Source organism: Acipenser ruthenus, chromosome 5 (assembly GCF_902713425.1).
Source record: "Acipenser ruthenus chromosome 5, fAciRut3.2 maternal haplotype, whole genome shotgun sequence".
In the NCBI taxonomy this organism is placed as follows: Eukaryota; Metazoa; Chordata; class Actinopteri; order Acipenseriformes; family Acipenseridae; genus Acipenser; species Acipenser ruthenus.
In genome coordinates, this window is record NC_081193.1 from 75,064,125 (window position 1) to 75,083,728 (window position 19,604).

The window sequence follows — 19,604 nt, forward strand, 5'->3', positions numbered from 1 at the left end:
ACATGGAAATTATTATCGATATCATATTAAAATATCAATATTGGCGCCCATCACTAATTATAAGTGACTCTGCAGCAGCAGTTGTCAATGCATAGTTTACCCCCTAGTCTCTGTAAAGTCACTTTGGATAAAAGCATCTGCTAAATGACTAAATAATAATAAGAAATGATTTCCCAGTGATGCACAAGAACTGCATTAGCTAGAGAGGGAGGAAATGAGGCAGATATAATTTAATTATTAGTCTTCATTGAAATAAGGTAGAACTGTGCTGGCCAACATGGACCCTAAATGAATGCCTGTTTACTACAATATAACAAAGACTACATAAAAACCAAACCAAGCTTAAAAACAGATCACGGAGCTGGCAAGAGTAGTACTTGATTTTAATTCTAACAAATTCCCATAGACTGCAAAATATTAGAGTTTGTTATCAGAGTAGATTTAAGCTGCCCTTTACCCAATAGCTTGGGGGTTGTGGTTGCTCCATGTTTAATAGATATATGTCATTTGAATTAGTTCCATTACATACCCCACCCCCCTTGCTTTCACATCCAGTGTAATGTTATGTTATATTCTGCATTGAGAAAAAAGATTAGGAAGAGGATCCAAGTTTTACTGAGTATGACTTTGAGCTACAGGCTTGTCAAATTCAGGTCCCACATACCAATTATAAAGAATGCATAATGCTTTCAGCACAGCATACTGAACAAGACATTAAACAATACATGGATCAACTGAATGTCAGCCAACATTGGTTCTGGAATCAGTTTGTTGGTAAAATTGAATTAGTTCTGCTGCTACAGTCCTGTGCCATCTCCCCCACATACAGCTGAAGCATTAATGATCCCAGCTAGCCCTGTTATCAATAATGTACTACTCATACCAACAGGAATCAGATCGCTATCACTAACCACTGCCTTGTTGCTAGTTTCTCTTACTTTTCTTCTGTTATCTGCTGTACATACTTAGTATCTCATCAATTAACTACCATCTATAAATGCTACAGATGTCTGAATCATGTTTTCTTCAGGGAGTTAACAAAGGTCTTGAAGACATTTTACACAGGAGCTTTAAGATGTAACCCAGTGCTGTTGTGTCACCCTGTCCCTCCACCGAGTTGTTTGTGAACATGTCCTTACCTTGTCTCACAGCTAATGTGGTAGTGTAGACCAGGAACAGAAGGATATAGTTAAGAAAACTTTGAAAGACAGGAGTGTTGGCTTGGAAATCATCTGCCAAGTACTTGCTCGTCAGGCTGATGCCACAGATCAGCAGTGACAGAACCTGGCCCAGAGCCAGAGACAGCAACAGCTCCCTGTGAAAGAGACAAGCAATAGAACTGCCATTAGAGCGCGGCCAATGGCATGCAACAAATCATTTAGGTGATGAAAAAACAAAAATCACCAGCATTGCTAAAAGGCTCCTGCCTTGGCTTTTCCCACAGCAAGGAATACCGTCAATGCAGTGAGCAGAGGTCTGAGGCTACAGCTCTGGGACCTCATTTCTTACCTCTTTGCTCCTTACTGTTGCAGTAGATAAAAAAAAAATCCCAAAGACAATTAGTAAGTTATGAATCAGCCTTCCACTTAAGGAAACTGTAAATGTTTTGGCAGCTATTGGCTCTTCCTTACCTGAATAGACAATTGTCATAGAAATAAAAATACAATAAAAAGGAAAAAAAAATAAAAAAGGGGGGGTGTGATGGGGTGCCAGCTCGCTCCAATAATTTGTGTTTTGTTATTGTTGTTATTTTTACTGTTTTCATTATGTTTTTGTGATTCTTGTTTTATTTTGGATTGGCAGGGAGAGGGTTAAATTCCTCCCTGTAAAATACATGTGAGAATGTGGCTGGAGCCTTAAGTGTTTAATTGTTAATTATTAGTTAATTGGGCTCCAGCCACAGACTATAAAAGACAGCTGAAACCCTTTGTTAGGGAGAGGGTTTTTTTTTTTTTTTTTTGGGTGAGTTTGTTTGTTTGTTGGTGTGCTGTGCTGTTTAGTTTTGTTGAGAAAGAAACTGTAGTGAAGGCTAATGCCCAGCCTACATTTCTGTATTTTGTTTAAACCTTTTGTTTGGGCCCTTGTGCCTATTTATTTGATTATTTTTGTTTAATAAAAGATCATTATTTTGCCCCTTCCACTGTCTCTGAGCCTCAAACCTCTGTCATCCTGCCACAGGGGGTTTTGATTTTTGTTTTGTTTTGAGGTCATAGTGCTGCCTATACCATTGACAGGGCACCCCATTCCTGTCTGATATCCTGAGGAGTTAGTCCTTTTGATTTTAAACAGCTTCAGCAGTATACAAATAAGATGTGCGGCTTTCTTGCTTTCATGCAAACTTAATTTCCTAGAAGAATATACAGTAAGTATGCAAATGCCCCGATTGCTATCACTCATTAATAACTGTTTAGATGATAAACAGAGACAAACATATAGGTGACTCTAACTAAACACAAAACCTTTAACTGAAACTATGCAAGCGGGTGGTGTAATTAAATGTTGAACATGCTTTCAAAGTACCCAAACAGAAATACAGTAACTTGCTTTAGGATTAATAAAATGGCCCCAAATCCCTCCGCCTCCACTAATTGTCTATCGCAAATCAAACCAGACTGCTGTTTAAGATGTGAAGTTGCTTGCAAGGGCATTATAGGGGAAAGGCAGTGAGCCATCAAAGTTATTACAGTGGGGCCCAGTAGGTAGAAATGAAGTGTCAATGGGAAAAGCTGAAAAAACTGCCCAAATGAAGAAAATCCCTTCAAAATCGGCAACACAGACTGCATACAGATCACTAAGGGAAGCTGCAACAAACTTCTATACTACACACTACATTGAAAAATAAGGCTTTTTGTTTAATCTGTTTTCCAACAAAACCTGCTTGTAAAGCCAGTGCACTGTGAAACTCAGGAACAGAAATAATTTGCAGCAATAAAAAAAGATTATATTTAAACAAACAGGTAGGTTGACTTCCAAAATGAATTAGATTAGTTACAATAATTGTGATATTTGGGTAGAAAACTGAGTTATATATTATATAACTGCCTTTTTCACTTTCAGTTTGTTCTGTCTCTTTACTGGGGATCTGTCAATGCTCTTGCCTATCTCTGACTGTTCCTTCCAGGTTTCCAGGTGTGGCTCTCTCTCTTCTCCTCGCCCCATCTCTACAGGTGTACCTCAAGGATCTGTCCTGGAACCCCTCCTCTTCTCACACTACACCCGCTCGCTAGGCACTCTCCTCTCCTCTTTTGGCTTCTCCTGCCACCTTTACGCTGATGTTGCCCAGATCACCCTCTCCTTTCGCTCTTTCGACTCCCACATCTCCTGCATATTAAAATGCCTCTCTGCTATCTCAACTTGGCCGCATTCTCACCACCTCAAACTCAACCTCTCTAAATCTGAGCACCTCTCCTTTCCTTCTGCTTCCTCTCCCACCTCTGACCCCTCCATCTCAGTATCATGACTATCACTCTTTCTCCACCTCCTTCTGATAAAAATCTAGGTGTTACTCTCGACCTCTCCCAACACATCTCTTCCCTTACACACACTGGCCGCTTCTTGCTTAGCAACATCTACTGAATCTGTCATTTTCTCACTACATTCCACTCAACTCCTGGTCCAAACACTTGTACTCTCCAGATTGGACTATAGTAACTCTCTCCTTGCTGGTCTCCCTGCTTCGGCTATCCACCCCCTTCAGCTCATTCAAAATTCTGCTGCTCGTCTTGTATTCTCTCAACCTCGCTACTGTCATGCTACCCCATTGCTTCGCACCCTCCACTAGCTATTTATCTCTGCTCGCATTCATTTCAAGTATCATTTGTACTTGTAAAATATTGATTTTGCATTGTGACCTTGTAGTGTCCTGTAACACCTGCAAGTTGCCTTGGATAAAGGCATCTGCCAAATAAGTAAAGAAAAAAAGCAGAACAGAAAACGTTTATATATTAAATCAGATATGGTTGTTCTTGTAGCAAAAGTATATTACTACATAATTGACGGTTTTCTAACACCTTGTCACAGGATGGCTTGAGTGGTGACGTCAGACCCGGAAGAACACAGGACACAGACAGGACTGGTGAGTGATGAAAATGCGCTGTTGAGCGTTGGACAGTTTGCTTTTCTTTGTAAAAAGAACCATCACAAACTTGGCACTCAAACAAATAATTTGTATCTTTAGCAACTCATAGGTTGGTCAACAGCAATAGTATTAAAACAGCAGAAGACAAAAAAAAGAGAGCCAGCCATAAAAAATACTTATGGTTTAAATGCCAGCAGTGGCTCTCCCTCCTGAAATAAGAAAATAAGTAAATAAATAAAAATAAATAAGTTAATGAAGCACAACACTTGCAGAACATTTTGTAGTTTCCAAACAGAATGACAGGTTAATTTAGCTCCTGGTTCTGCATTCATTGGAGTATTTATTTTAGCATACTGCATCTGGTCTAGCAGCCAAACAAAAGCAACCAGACCCAAACTGAGCCATCTGTCACATACAGAGCCATGTCAACACTTTGTGTTCTCCTGGGATAAACACTTGAGGACACGGTTATTAAAAAATATATACTGTTTAGTGCCGTGTGCTTGTGTGCTTCCTCTGCTGTATTCCAGGGCCCTCCCATTGTTTCCCTCTCCCATCACTAACAAAGAAAGATTTCTGTTTCCCTCTGTATAGTTTATTATTTTCCAACAAGTCAAACCCCTTATGAATCTTACTTGATAGAGCATTGCTGTCTCCAAATGGATCACTGTTTTCAGGCTAGAGATACTGTATACTCACAAAATGTCATGTTAGGGGAGGAAACTGTACTTCCCTACTGTATGTAACAAATACCATTAGCTACTTATCCAGTAAGAGTCGACAGGACATTCTTGAACACAAGTTATTGAAGGCAGCATTATCGAAGTAACTGTGACCAATTGTCAATGTTACTGTACTGTACACAGTACATACTGTAGTATCACCTGATTGAATGAGCTGTTGAAGGATACATCTCAGAAACTGTGTGAATGTTTTTGGTGAACTTTGAGCAATTCTTTGATTCAGTTCCCCTCATGAGATCATCTGGAATTGCAAATAGATGTATTACGAATCTTAATGAAGGTTACATAGTGTCAGACTGCTTAGGCTTTTCAATTTGAAATCAAATGTTGTTAATCTGTTATATGGTGTTAGGGTGTAGCCCATCCAAAAATAATTGGAATAACTTTAACACAATAAACAACAGAACACAAGTTTTTTTTTTTCATGCTAGTCATGGACAGTCATGGACAGTCATGGACAGTCATGGACAAGGTGTTTATAATGCAGCAGAGGCCTTCCATGAAAAGTATCCAGGCAGTCCAAAGCCAAGTCACACAGTAGCGTGCCTGGCCAATGGCAGAGCTCAATTGGAACATGTTAATAATCTTTACTGTGTATATGGTACTTTTTTTTTTTTTTTTTTTTTTTTTAAAAACACTCTATGCTTAGCTAGATTTTTATACAATTAGAATTATCTAACACAGTTTCCAAGAAAGACAGTAAAAACAGCATGAGAGTTACCTCATTATGTTATTTTGCTTATGCCCTTAGGAGACCACCACAGCTTAGCTTTTTAGTATGTCAAACAAAACCGTTTAACACCTCAATTAGGACTATGAACAAAAAAAAATGAATTGGAGACTTTGAATGAACATTCCCCTATAGCTGGACAGTGCTAGCCCTTGAAGCTCTATAAATATCCATCCGAGAGAGGCTTGAGGTGATCCGAACAGTTAATAAATGGGAATACCGTGGCAATGATATGCCTGCACACGAGCAGTGCTTGGATTTCCACATCCTCACATAGTCACTCTCAGCTGATGCATCATTCTGCCCAGCAAAAAGGCATAGGTTCCACAGTTACAGTTTTCCTCAGCAAGTATAGCCAGCACTGCAGCAACTTGGAATCAATGAATTTCGACTATACCAAGCACACAAACAATTTATAATCACACAGATAAGGCTGTACTTTATTATACTGTGGAACAATGTTCACTGCGCAATGTGAAAGCTACAGTACCAGGACGTAAGATTCCATTGGCACTGTTCAGAAGACAATACAGTCATGTGGGATGGAGGCATCAGTGCACCTGCAATTCAACAGCCTTCAGGTTAAATGGGGCCGAAGCAAAATATCCTTCTACTTGCCACAGCAATGCTGCTGAACTTCCCACAACTGTGGACATGCACACCAAAAAAAAGCATTAGCATGGCAGTAAATGCACAGGACAGCACTACACTTAATACGTGAACGCTGTAAAAGGTATTGTATCTGTCCATTAAGAATTGTGCAAAACAGCAGATTGTTGCAGGCTTCAAATCCACGCTGGGGCCTAAACTGGGAGACATCCTCTGGGATTTGTTTAAGCTCTGGTGCTACAGAATCAATTATCTGAATCAGCAAAGCCCTGAAACATGCCTGCTAAAGTAATACAGTGTAGGTTTCCTCATCCCACTAATGAAGATTTGCTTTACATGTCAGAATATGTCTGCTTCAGTTCTGAAATTTCCAGGAAAAGAGGAATAAGAGATCACAAAGTTTGCTGCTTACTGACTGCAAATTGGTCCAGTCTACTCCCTTAACAGCACCACAGCCATGCAGGTCTGTAGTAAATTAACTCTAAGTGGACACTTTCTTTGATGAAAACCCAGAGAACAGGCGCTTTATTAGAAATAAGCATGCCAGTTAGGCTATACTACAAAATAAAACACTACAGTGGACTGGAGTTCCATTCTGTTCTCACACAGAAGGGCATGTGGGGTGCAAATGCACCTAACTTATACATTAAAGTTTTTTTTAAGAAATACTTGAACAGTTTTTTAAATTTTTTTTATTAACCAAACACAGTTTTGAACTTCTGGAATGGTTTTTAATATTTACATTTCATTAATAAACCCTTTCTATTCTGCGTATTTTGTAGTAAGTGCCTTTCACTTGCTATTGTATAAAAATATCCCGTTGATGAAGGGTTTAAAACAGCAATCTGGTTTATTTTCAGGTTACGAAATGGGTTTCTGTGTTTTACAATGAAAAGATGCTCTGCAAGTCACCACTACATTAGGTGATTGGATAGGACACTTGCCGGCGATGTCATCCTCATATATACCAAGTCCATATAAACAAGAACATTCAGGACACACACTGATTTAACTAGAACTGAACCAGTCACACATTTGTTGGCTTTGTTTTTGTTTCCAAATTTAGCATGTCTTTAAGGCCTTCAAACCAAAATTCCTGGTTTTATTTGTACAAACAATCATACAAATGGTATTATAAAATGTATATTTTTTGTTTTTACACAATTAAATTCAAAACGATATTGCACTATTTTAATATATTAGGAGAGTGGCACCACTTAAAGTCATTATAACTGGCAAAATAATTCCATTAATTTTCGATGACATATACATCCATTCACTGTATAGTGTAGTTTTGTATTTCCATTTAAAACATGATATCTAGGGGGTCCCAGAGTGGCTCACTTGGGGGTCTACAGGGTGTCATACAGTCAAGGGAGCTTAAGTTTGCATCCTGGCTGTGCAAAGTCACTGGTCTTCGCAGGGGATTCCACAAGCAGCGTCTCACTGGCTCTGCCGCTCCCACTGGTTAGGGAAGCAAAACCAGCAGAGACGGGTTCTCCTCATCACATGACAGCCTACTGGCCTGCCTGCTGAGCTCAAGAGAACACCTGAAGGGTTGGCCTTTGTCCTCCAGAGGCCGGTAACTCACTGACATCCGCAACTGGCTTGGTCGTGGGATCTGAGCTTCAGTTCTCCTGAACTATTAACAATAAAGACATTAATAACTTTCTTTTCTGATACTGCACTTTCATGGTCTCCTCAACTGGACAGTGAAATTGTCCTCGCTCTTTTAGGGTGTTCTTTACTATTAGAAACCAACCAGCTGTTTCCCCTAATGACTGGCATGCTATGCAGCTCTTTATGAGCCATTGTAGAGAGAGCTGCAACAGTGAAGTTCATTTTTTCCAATAGCTTAGAGAAACAAATCACTGGTACTGGGGCAGATATTTTTCAGTAAAAGGAATTGATAGTGCATGTCTAGACGGTGTTGAGAGTAACAATTAAATTTTTCAGAAGCTGTAATGGTTCCTTATTCAGACTGTAACGACTGGCTAATGCATAACACAGAAAACAGAAAGTGCTTCTTCAACAGTGCATGAATGCGCTTTTCATATCGTCTTGCTAAAAAATGGCCTCTCTGTCTGCTTTATTGGCATGACTACAGCAGAACTATTGCCAAAGCAATATTTTAAAAACATCATACCAAATGAGTACAGAAAATAATTCTATATAAAAAGATACAAAAATACTTAAATAAAAACAGACACACATGTGCGTGTATATACACTGCAAGCTTGTCTGCATCTGTGGTTATAGAGCTTTTCATCTCATCTCACTGACAGGGGACAGAATCCGTGAAGGCAGTGCATTTCACAACACTGCCTGTTACACGAGTAGGCCATAGTTTGAAAGGGTCATTAATAGTCACACAGTTACCTCTTAGGTGTATTGCACACAGGTTATTTTAAGTCATTGTATGACATTCATTGGTCATTATGGTTGACTAATAAATTAATTTACTATAACCACTCATGGCCATCAGGATGTGTGTCTGGAATGTGAATTGTAATCGACGGTATTCTTATGAGAGTCAACATACAAAAACATTGACCCTCATCTTTTTCTAGTGGCTGAGCTGTATATATTGGCTTCTTTCTTAATTAGCTGTGCATCTGGTGAAAGAGAAAAATAACAAGGGCCAGCAGGAACAGCCCCACCCACCTTCCACCTCCCCACTCCCTTAAACTGCTAATGCTTCCTCTATGCTTGCTCTATATTTCTGTGCTGAGAATTGCTCTGCATCTGAATGTGAGGTCACACATGCCAATTGGCACAATGACACACATTAAAATCTAATAACTTTAAATGTGTAGTCTATGCCAGGGGTTCCCAAACTGTGGTCGCAGCCCAAAGGTGGGTCGCGACACAGTCCCGGGTGGGCCGTGGGAGCAATTACATTCAATGTATTGTTTTCTATTAATAGTGAAAAGCAGGCGCTGGCGGCAGCTGTAACTGTAGACAAATAAAAGTGTAGCAAGGGAGTATTGGCGGACTGTCAATCAAAGCAGAAATTCACAAATCAGAGCTAACAGATTGCCTACCTGTAGGCGGGATGTAAAACGACAGCTCTGACAATAGGGCTGTGTTAAGGTCATGTGATCGCCCTGCTGGCAGATGTAAACAGTGTGTTCAGTATTTTATAAAATTACAATGTCAAATCCGCTACCAAAGAATAAGTTTTGCAAAGTATAAAGAACAAAAAAGGCAACTCCAGGAGTTTTAATGCATCTGTACCGTGGGCTCAGCTTTGAGGTGCTGGAATGCGTTTTTTTCTTTTGAAGAAACGTTTTCATCCTGATTTTTGTATTTGATAACATTCATTTAAAAATTCAGTTGATGCCTATGATGAATACGTTTTTGTGACTAATTAGCTATTCACAGATTGAGTACTTTGATATATGTTTCAATATAGTGGCTCTCAAAAGTATTCACCCCCCTTGGACTTTTCCACATTTTATTGTATTACAATGGAATCAAAATTGATTTAATTAGGAGTTTTTGCCACTGATCAACACAAAAAAGTCCATAATGTCAAAGTGAAAAATAAAATCTACAAATTGTTCTAAATTAATTACAAATATAAAACAGAAAAAATTGATTGTATAAGTATTCACCCCCTTTGCTATGACACACCTAAATAAGCTCCGGTGCAACCAATTGTCTTTAGAAGTCACATAATTAGTTGAATGGAGTCCACCTGTGTGCAATTAATAAATACACCTGTCTCTGGGAGGTCCCACAGTTGGTTAGTACATTTCCTAACAAAAACTAAATCATGAAGACGAAGCAACATTCAAAGCAAATCCGGAATAAGGTTCTTCAAAAGCACCAATCAGGGGTAGGATATAAGAACATTTCCAAGGAATTGAATATCCCCCGGAGCACAGTAAAGTCCACTATTAAGAAATGGAGAGAATATGGCACAACTGTGAATCTGTCTAAAACAGGCTGTCCTCAAAAACTGAGTATCTGGGCAAGAAGGGCACTAGTCAGGGAGGCCACCAAGAGGCCTATGGCAACTCTAAAGGAGTTACAGTCTTCCACAGCTGAGCTGGGAGCCACTGTGCATATGGCAACAATAGCCCGGGTGCTTCACAAAACTGACCATTATGGGAGAGTGGCAAAAAGAAAGCCATTGTTGAAAAAAACTCACATCAAATCTCGACTATAGTTTGCCAGAAGGCATGTGGGACCAAGTGGAAGAAGATTCTATGGTCTGATGAGACCAAAATAGAGCTTTTTGGCCTCAACGCTAAGCGCTATGTTTGGCGCAAGCCTAACACCGCACATCATCCTGAGAACACCATCCCTACCGTGAAGCATGGTGGTGGCAGCATCATGCTATGGGGATGCTTCTCTGTGTCAGGGCCTGGAAAGCTCGTGAAGATAGAGGGCAAAATGGATACAGCAAAGTACAGAGAAATCCTGGAGGAAAACCTGCTGCAGTCTGCAAGAGACCTGGGACTTGGGAGAATATTCATCTTCCAGCAGGACGACAGCCAAAGCCACACTGGAGTGGCTTAAAAACAAAAAGGTCAATGTCCTGGAGTGACCCAGTCAAAGCCCAGACCTCAATCCAATTGAGAATATGTGGAAAGAGTTGAAAATTGCTGTTCGCCAAAGGTCCCCATCCAACTTGACGGAGCTTGAGCAATTTTGCAAAGAAGAATGGGCAAAAATTGCAGTGTCCAGATGTGCAAAGCTGGTAGACACTTATCCAAATAGACTCATGGCTGTTATTGCTGCAAAAGGGGCTTGCACCAAATACTGACTCAAGGGTTGTGAAGATTTATGCAATCAAGACTTTTTGGTTTTTTATTTAATTACTTTTTGAATATTTCTATAATTGTTCTTTCACATTGAAAGTGTAGATGTTATGTAGATCAGTGAAACAAACTCCTACTTTAATGCACTTATTTTGAATTGTATTTTTCAGGCAGTAGAATGTGAAAAATGTGGGTGTGAAGACTTTTTCAAGGCACTGTGTAATTCTATATAATATATATATATATATATATATATATATATATATATATATATATATATATATATATAGAGAGAGAGAGAGAGAGAGAGAGAGAGAGAGAGAGAGAGAGAGAGAGAGAGAGAGAGAGAGAGAGAGAGAGAGAGAGAGAGAGAGAGAGATGTACAACATATCAAAACGTTGGGCAGTTGGCTCTGAGTTAATATATATATATGTGTGTGTGTGTGTGTGTGTGTGTGTGTGTGTGTATAGTACATCTCTATAATACATTTTGCATAATTAAGCTGCATACACTCAATGTCAACAGAGCAACAACATTAAAAAAAACACACACACACACACACACACACACACAAACCTCTCTGGGCAAATATTATTTATGATTCTACTGTTTTCTAAAATCCCTGTGCAAATGCAAATAACCTTTGCTGCGATGAACCCACTGGAGAAAAAGAAGCAGGCATTATTTTAGCTGCAGCACCGATGTCTGTTTTGGTTACAGAACACGCAAGGGCTAAACAAGTGTTGAATCGATAAATAAAATGTTTGAGTGCCGTTAGGCATACTTGGGTAACAGGGCTGCGACCTTAAACTATAAAACCAGGAAGTAATTCACTTATTAGAGCAACAGATAACAAACCACTGCTGAAAAACCTTCACACTTCACTGTCTACAGAACGCAACTTTATCCACAACAGAGGTATTTTGACCAGGTGAAAAGGTAACTTAAATCATGTATTTTTTATTTTATTTTATTTGAAGAGCATGTGTAAAACAGAGATGTATTTTATAGAATAAATACTACCCATTAACGTAACTAAACAAATCAGACCAATCAGTGCCATATCACAACACAACAAACATTCCAGCTAAAAAAAAAAAAATGCCTAAAACAGAGCAAAAATATTATTAAAAACAGAACTAAAACTACAGGTAGTTTAAAGTGGCCTGTTGTTAACAGTACATTATTGTCTTTCTTTTGATATCATCGATTCCGCTGCTTGTTATGAAAGACTAACGCCACTAATTAGCATAGGCCTTCCGTAGCTCATGGCAACAGTGATATCAAACGGGAGATCATTATGTATCCTATACCCATCTAGCCTTAACTCTCAATCATTATATATATATATATATATATATATAGTAACAGCAGGGAGGGGGTTAATCCTCCCTGCATAAAAAAATGTGCGAATGCACATTTGTTTGTTTTGCTTTTATTTAATTTAATTTGTTAATTGTTTCATTGTCTAATTATCCCCTGCACCTGGTGATTATTTAGTTATTGCTCGAATAGAGCTAGGTGTTTATTTTGTATTTTGTTTTCTTTATTGTGTTTATAAAAAATTAAAAAATAGCGCAACTGTGCTTTAAAAACTCCAGTCTGTGTGTTCTGGGTCTATTTTTATAATTTAACTAAAACACAAAACAGAAACCTAACCTATACACAGGACGGCTAAGCCGTTTACCTGTAACAAAACAAAAAGCCTACAACAAAATCACACAGGTTTACACAGCCAACGTATCTTCGACTGCTTGGAAGCAGAGCACCTCTTCTGCCTCCTTCTACTCAGCAGCCTCTAGCAAAACTAACTGCTTCTGTTTTATACCCTGCACCTGGCTCTAATTTAATAATAACCACCAGGTGCAGGGGATAATTAAACAATGAAACAATTAAATTAAATTAAACAATAAAAGCAAAACAAACAAATGTGCATTTGCATATAATGTATGTAGCCACTCCAGAGCCAACAACAGTCACACAACTTCGAAATTTAGAGCTTGATTCTGAGTATGACCATCCGTGTCTTCTTTACTTCCTGTGTACTGCATCTTTCAGCTCAGCACAATTGTGTGATTGAGACGCTTTACTCGGAAAGCGTCTCAATCACACAGCAAGCTATCACAATCTTTGAAAGATGTGTTAACTACAGTATGAGACATATCAGTGCTATTTCAGCACAGTCAGCAGGGAAATGGGCGAGATGATACTGCAAGTTTTGAAAGCTGGGAGATTCTAAAAAATAAAATTTTGTACAAAAAATAGTTTTCATGATTATGACCCCCAGTTACTGGACTCTCAACACCAAGGAGCTACAGTGAAGCTTGCGGCAAAAGGCTAAACTGTAGCAGACTTGAAACAATTCTCGCTATCGGAACGTCTAGTGTTTTACCCAACACATAATTTGCCTGCCCCATCGTCAGGTCTTGAATGCCTCAGACTTCTACAGTTTAATATCAGGTCTTAATTGGATTTTGGAGCAGGGCAAGGAGAGCATGAACTATAAAATGTATACTGTATAAAATCCTACTTTTACAGTATCAATCAGGAACGCTTCAATTTTCTACACTTAGTTTTATACTGTGGTGGTTATTTTAGCATCATTAATTTATAGCACACTGGTAACTGCAAAGACTGATACTGAATAAGTGCCTGAGCTCCATTTTTATCTGTTTTTCTGGTCCATTAAAAATGGCAAAAAAATGCTAATGTGCCGTGCTGCATGTAATCTGCTTGTTATATGCTTATTTTTTACAGGCACAGTGTTCATGTTAAATGTTTTATGTTAAATGTTTTATTAATTGGATATCACTCTGCTCGCTTTAAATACAATTCAAGCACATACAGTACAAGCTTCACAAAAACAGTTACAGCTTGTGGTGCATTCACAAGCAAATAAATCTAGTTGATCCAAAAAACAGCTACTGTAAAATAGTTAGCACCACAAAACAAAAACAAAAAAAACACAACAACCATCTAGCACAGGAACGGTGAGGCCTCATCTAGTGCAGAAAGCTACCAGAATGCACATAAAATAATGGCACATCCAGAGCTAGATTTAGATAAATAGTCTCTTTCTGCAAATCTATGCTGCCAATGCATTAAACCATTTTAAATTCTGCAGTCTTGGATTTAAAAATCATAGTCTTAAGCCTCTGCAACAACTTGTAATCTAATTTGATATAAAACTGAGACAGGGGTGGCTCAGTGGTGACAACGGGCCAGAATGCAGGAACAAGAGGCCGCACTGCGGTGCAAAGGTAAACAGAAAATAAAAGGTTCAAACAGAAAAAACGCTCAGAGCAAAAATACAAGGTTGAAATAAAATAAATCACGAACACAACACTGACACAGGTCAGGCTGGGCTATCGCCTTCACCGTTCCTATAGTTTTTATTTTACTTTCGGTTTGACACCTCTCTCTTGCTCCCTCTCGTTCCTCCTCCAAACACCCACCCAGAACACAGAAAGCTGCAGGCTTTTATACAGGTGACCATCTCCCCATTAGCAACAATTAATCAATAAATTAACTTGGGAGATGGTCACCTCCTGCACAAGGTTTTTATCTGGATGGGGCTTCCCCATCCACACTGCCAAACAATAACAAACACAAAACATGGTATTTTTAATCACAAAACAGTACATTCTTAAATCATACTAAAATACACACACCACTATTTTAAATCCTAATACATCATTTGTTAACAAAGACAAAATACATACACACATACACAAAATAAATAAACAATACAAAAACAAACCTGCCCCCTTTTCATGTGCAGGGCTCCTAGCCCTGTCACAAAAACCTATTGAAATAAAAAAAAAAAAAAGACAACTTCTTCCATCCTTCTCCCAAGCATATCAGAAAATAAAATGACAATACAAGAACATAAGAAAGTTTACAAACGAGAGGAGGCCATTGTTAGTAGCTTATTGATCCCAGAATCTCATCACTTTAATTAAGTCACATATGCAATTAAGAAACAAATGGAGCTCAGTAATAAACTAGGTTGCCACGCTAGTCACCGTTACTGAATAAAAATGTTGAGCATCCAGAGATATTTCATTACTGCCATTCTGCAGACCTGAACAGACAGCCAATACAACCACCAACCCAAAGCGCACAATGAATGCCTTAAAACAGAAAAACCACACTCACAAGATGTTTGCAACTTCGATCAAACTTGTTCAACGAAAACCCTTATTTGGAAAAGGAGTACAGAACGCACAAGGTGAACTAACTGAAACATTAAATAATAATAATAATAATAATAATAATAATAATAATAATAATAATAATAATAATAATAATAATAATGTGCACCATGACATCAGATAACAGCATCCCCTTTCAATGCACTGTGGAATCAAAGCCCATACAATAAAATGAGATTTCCTAACAGATTACAGTGCAGAAAATGGCTAACTGTTCCATTTCTATTCTGTGTTTATTTCAGATATTCTTTATGGTCACATGCACTGAGACATCTTCTTAGGAGATTCCTGCTTTAAAACCAAAGTAGTCAAACATTACAATTGTATCCATAGCTACTTAATTTTATGTCAGAAGTGCTTATTGTTGAACCTAAAATGAGCATTAAAGGTTCACTTCTGAATCTCAGCAAACCCCAAGGACATCATACCCACTAAAAAGGCAGTTTACACGGCTCCTGAGAAAAGTTAGCTCTCTGAAATTTTACAGCATTTTTATTCCATTAAAAAATAAAAAGTAACAGTGAATTAATTTAGCCTAATTGCTTCGCTGTGAAGACTGGAAGCCAGACAGCTGGCACTTCATAAAAAAGAAAACCGACTAACTTTTTTAAAAATGTTTTAACTTTAGTTGACAAGTCTGAACTGGGGAACAGACATGGAGATGTCAGGTATGTATAAATATTTAACGTTCATGTTTTTAAATGAACAGAGGAGTCAGAGGAAGTGGAGCACAAAGAAGCAACCCAAGGCAGTAACCACTGCTGTAAAATAACTAAAAATTTATATTTTATATATTACATGCATTTTTCATTTAAAATGTCAAGTGTTTTTTGGGTTTTTTTTTGTATAAATGTGTTATTTATGAGGGGACTTACTGGGTATGACTACCTGCATGCAGGGCTGGATTAAGTTTAATGGGGGCCCCGGGGCTGTTATCGTTTTGGGGGGCCCTCTTTGCATATTAATTTGCTTCCCTTTACTGTTTTACTACCAAAACACTCGATTAACATTAATGTCAAATTATTCAGTCTTTGCTGATCCACATTTTACCCGATTCGATGTCTGCATTAGCGCCAGTTTTGAAAATGAGCATTGGCCACAGCGTTAGTTACTGGCAGTTTCAAATACAAAATGGGAAGTGCAAACTGCAGACTTGTCATAAAAGCAAGTTATCTGGAAATGTGTTGTCCTTATCTCTTATGAATATGTACGTGTATAACAGGTTTGTAGTAAATACACAGTATATGTAGTCAAAAAATGTTCAGCAAATAATACAAGGATAGCACACTGCGCTTTTTTATTATTATTATTTGTGTAAAAGCTACAGCTTGTCTGTTATTTTGTTTTGGTTTTTTGGGACAACCTAAAGACTTCATGGAAACCCGGTTTAAAAAGCTGTACGATATCTGTAAGTCGGTTAAGGCCAAATTGGAACTCCGGCACAAGCACAGCCTGCCGTATTTTAATATGAATTACTTTATTTTCATTTGGAACAAGAATTTCTCAGTCTAAAAGAAAACTACACAGAAACACACACAACCCAAAACTACTACCAAAATAGAGTGAGAAAAGGTGAAACTTATTTTTCCATGGAGATTGCCCCACTGTAATCCATATAAACCTAGGTCATTTCCTCCTGTTGATTTCTCTCCAATGTATTTTCTGAAGTACCGGTACCTTTACATACATTTGTTGGTACTGTATTAAAATAGAGTGTCAGTGTTACTCTCATACTCCCTAGATGCTGCTTTGTCAGATATTTACAGATTTTGATCTGTGTCACGTTCGCGCCACAGCACACCTGATAAAAGTGGCACGTTAGTGGATCGCAGGTCAAGACATAGGATCAGGCAGTCCCTACTCCTCCAACACAATACGGCGCGGTTAAACAGACCTGTTGTTCCGATCCATACACGCTACCTATTCATTTTTTAGATATTGTATTATAAGTTATATATATATATATTTTAAGGCCGCTCAGAATCTGAGGCCCTGGGCTGCAGCCCCTAAAGCCCCTGTGTTAAACCAAGCATTATCCTTTTAAAAAAAGTGTGTTTTATTGCTTATCGTTCTGTGCTTGGCACACATACTGTACTCATGATGGTTTTTGCTGACAGACAATCCAGCACAAACCTTCATGATGCAAAGTCAGGAATACTGTTATGCCTGCACTCCAGCACGTGACAGAATGGGAAGAGCTCCTTAAGACCGACACATAGACACATGTCTTATCCTCTGATATTCTTATACTTATTAGAGTTGTCAAGGCCAGAGAGCGAATTTGATTGCAGTGACAGGAAAGCTCCACAGAAGGGGTATTGTTGCTCAAGTTTTGTAATTTGAAAATATTTTAAATTGTGTATAAAAGTGTCCCTTGGTGGTTAAGATTTTTTACACAACAAGCTCTTGGCTACCAGTGCTCTGCCACTGGCCCAGACTGCTTCTTTGGTATTACTATACTTCACGCTAATAAACACCAGAAATAGAGATAACGTGCAATATGGGTGAGCTCATCACACCAGCACAAAATCCCTCTTTGTTCTTGCAATCATGGACAAGAGTAAAGCTGTATTTTCAGGGGATAATTTCCTCACAATCACTGCCTTTCATTAACTCTGTAACAAGTTTTCATGAAACAAGTCTTTATTAAGATCCGGAAAAACACCAAGGGGAATGCAGTGTCTCCCCTGGTTCACACTCTATTTGAGCATCGCTTCCTGGGGAATGAAACAGTTTTATTGTGATCTTGTTAGACTGAGCTACATCATTAGTGGAGAATTAGATAGGATATCCATTTGGTGAGTAATGCAAGGAATAAATAAGCAATCCATTCAAAAGAGCCAACTTCTAAAGACACAGGCAGAAGATACAGGTCTTTGTCTCTCTTTCTTAAAATCGATTACATGCCTTCTTAGGATTCAGTTCTAGGAGTGGTGCACTGGTGCATTACCTATTGTCCACAGACAGATTGAGCCATATTAAAATGTCTTTTTTTTTTTTTGCAAATCAGAACCTCCTTTCAAATGCAGCATATTTTTGAACTTCATGTAAGTTCAGATCAACACATTTGTTTTTTCAAAAAGGACAGTAACTTGATTAGTTCATTGCTTTTGAAAAAAAAACAAACAAAAAAAACACATCACCTCGGCAGTAACGTAAAAAAGTGTAGCAGTCCAACAAAACCACTTTGCGTTCTCATCAGGGTTTCACAATTAGCACTTGGCAAAACTAAAATGGTAGCAAAAATGAAGAATCTACAAATGCTCTTGGGTAATATATTATTTGGATTATGAAGCTTCTCCTTTATTCTAAAGTGGAACATAAAATGACCCTTCATTCAGTGCGATAGATGTCTTACTCCCTTACACATGAATGCCCTTATTATGTACAGATGTTCTGTGCTCTCTATCAGTCTTTGAGGATGAACAAGTTGAAGTATTATTTTGCTATTTGACCAGAAATGAAGCATGGCCTATTGCCATCTGCAGACGATCATACTTTTTTCACCCATTCCATTTCATTCATTTTTTTTTGACCACCAACTGTTTGGCAAAAGCAGAGGGTAATGTAACGTGCAATATTTCTTCACCGATGCATCCCATTTCATATGCAGTCCGTGGGAAACCACAGTTTCAGGCTTGTCAGCAGACCAACAAGAAGATGAATGTGTTGGAGTACCTCAATGATGACCCGGGACAGCGCAGGATTCAACAGCAGTTAACCTTCTAAAGTGCTGCATGGATTTAACCCATTCAAAGTGCAGGATCCCCCCAGCCCCCCTATATGTGTTAAATTGGTAAATATTTTAAGTAGTTAATAAATGTAATTTGCATAACTTTAATTAAGTTCCAATAGGAGTAAGTGGATTTGTTTTTATACTTTGAAAAACCTCTAAAGACACTCTACCACAGAGCATCCCTCTGCACTTTGTTGGTCAACATCTATATAGACCCCCAATGTTCTCTATGCTGTAACACAATATTTTCAGTTAGGCAGGCTGGCACAGTATATGTGAAGTGGTGTTCTAATTGGAAAGGGATTTTCTATGCCCAGCAATGGAAATGAGGGAATTTTCTAATGAAGAAAATCTGTTAGAAATTAACACTTCAACTATGCAAGGAAAAAGAGAACAGTGAAAATGGAATTGAAACAAATACAAAAATGGAAGTTTAAACATGAAGGTTAGTGTCCTGGATTTTATATTAACATAGCTTTTTAAATATTGGTTAGCAATTTCTACAGTAATTAGAATTCTCACACTGTTTATCTGAAATATATTTTTTGTGAACTCAACCTAGTCTTCTCCTGTCACTGGCTTCAACAGACTAAAGAAAAAAAATGTCCTTTGAATTGACAGCAATTGTTGGAGATGAATATATTACATATACTAAACATTTTTCAGTAATGGTTCCTTTTTCTGACAAGTATTGGAATGTAGTAACAGACTACCTTTTTATTATT

At 38.2% G+C, this 19,604-nt stretch overlaps 1 protein-coding gene across 1 annotated transcript in view; it reads right to left on the reverse strand.

Annotated features, from left to right (window-relative positions):
- slc35f1 (solute carrier family 35 member F1) overlaps positions 1 to 19,604 on the reverse strand; it is a 101,887-nt gene that overhangs the window by 64,615 nt on the left and 17,668 nt on the right. The window contains exon 2 of the mRNA XM_034005606.3: positions 1,140 to 1,315. Within this exon, the coding sequence (XP_033861497.2) occupies positions 1,140 to 1,315 (176 nt within the window). The remainder of the gene's footprint in view (positions 1 to 1,139; positions 1,316 to 19,604) is intronic.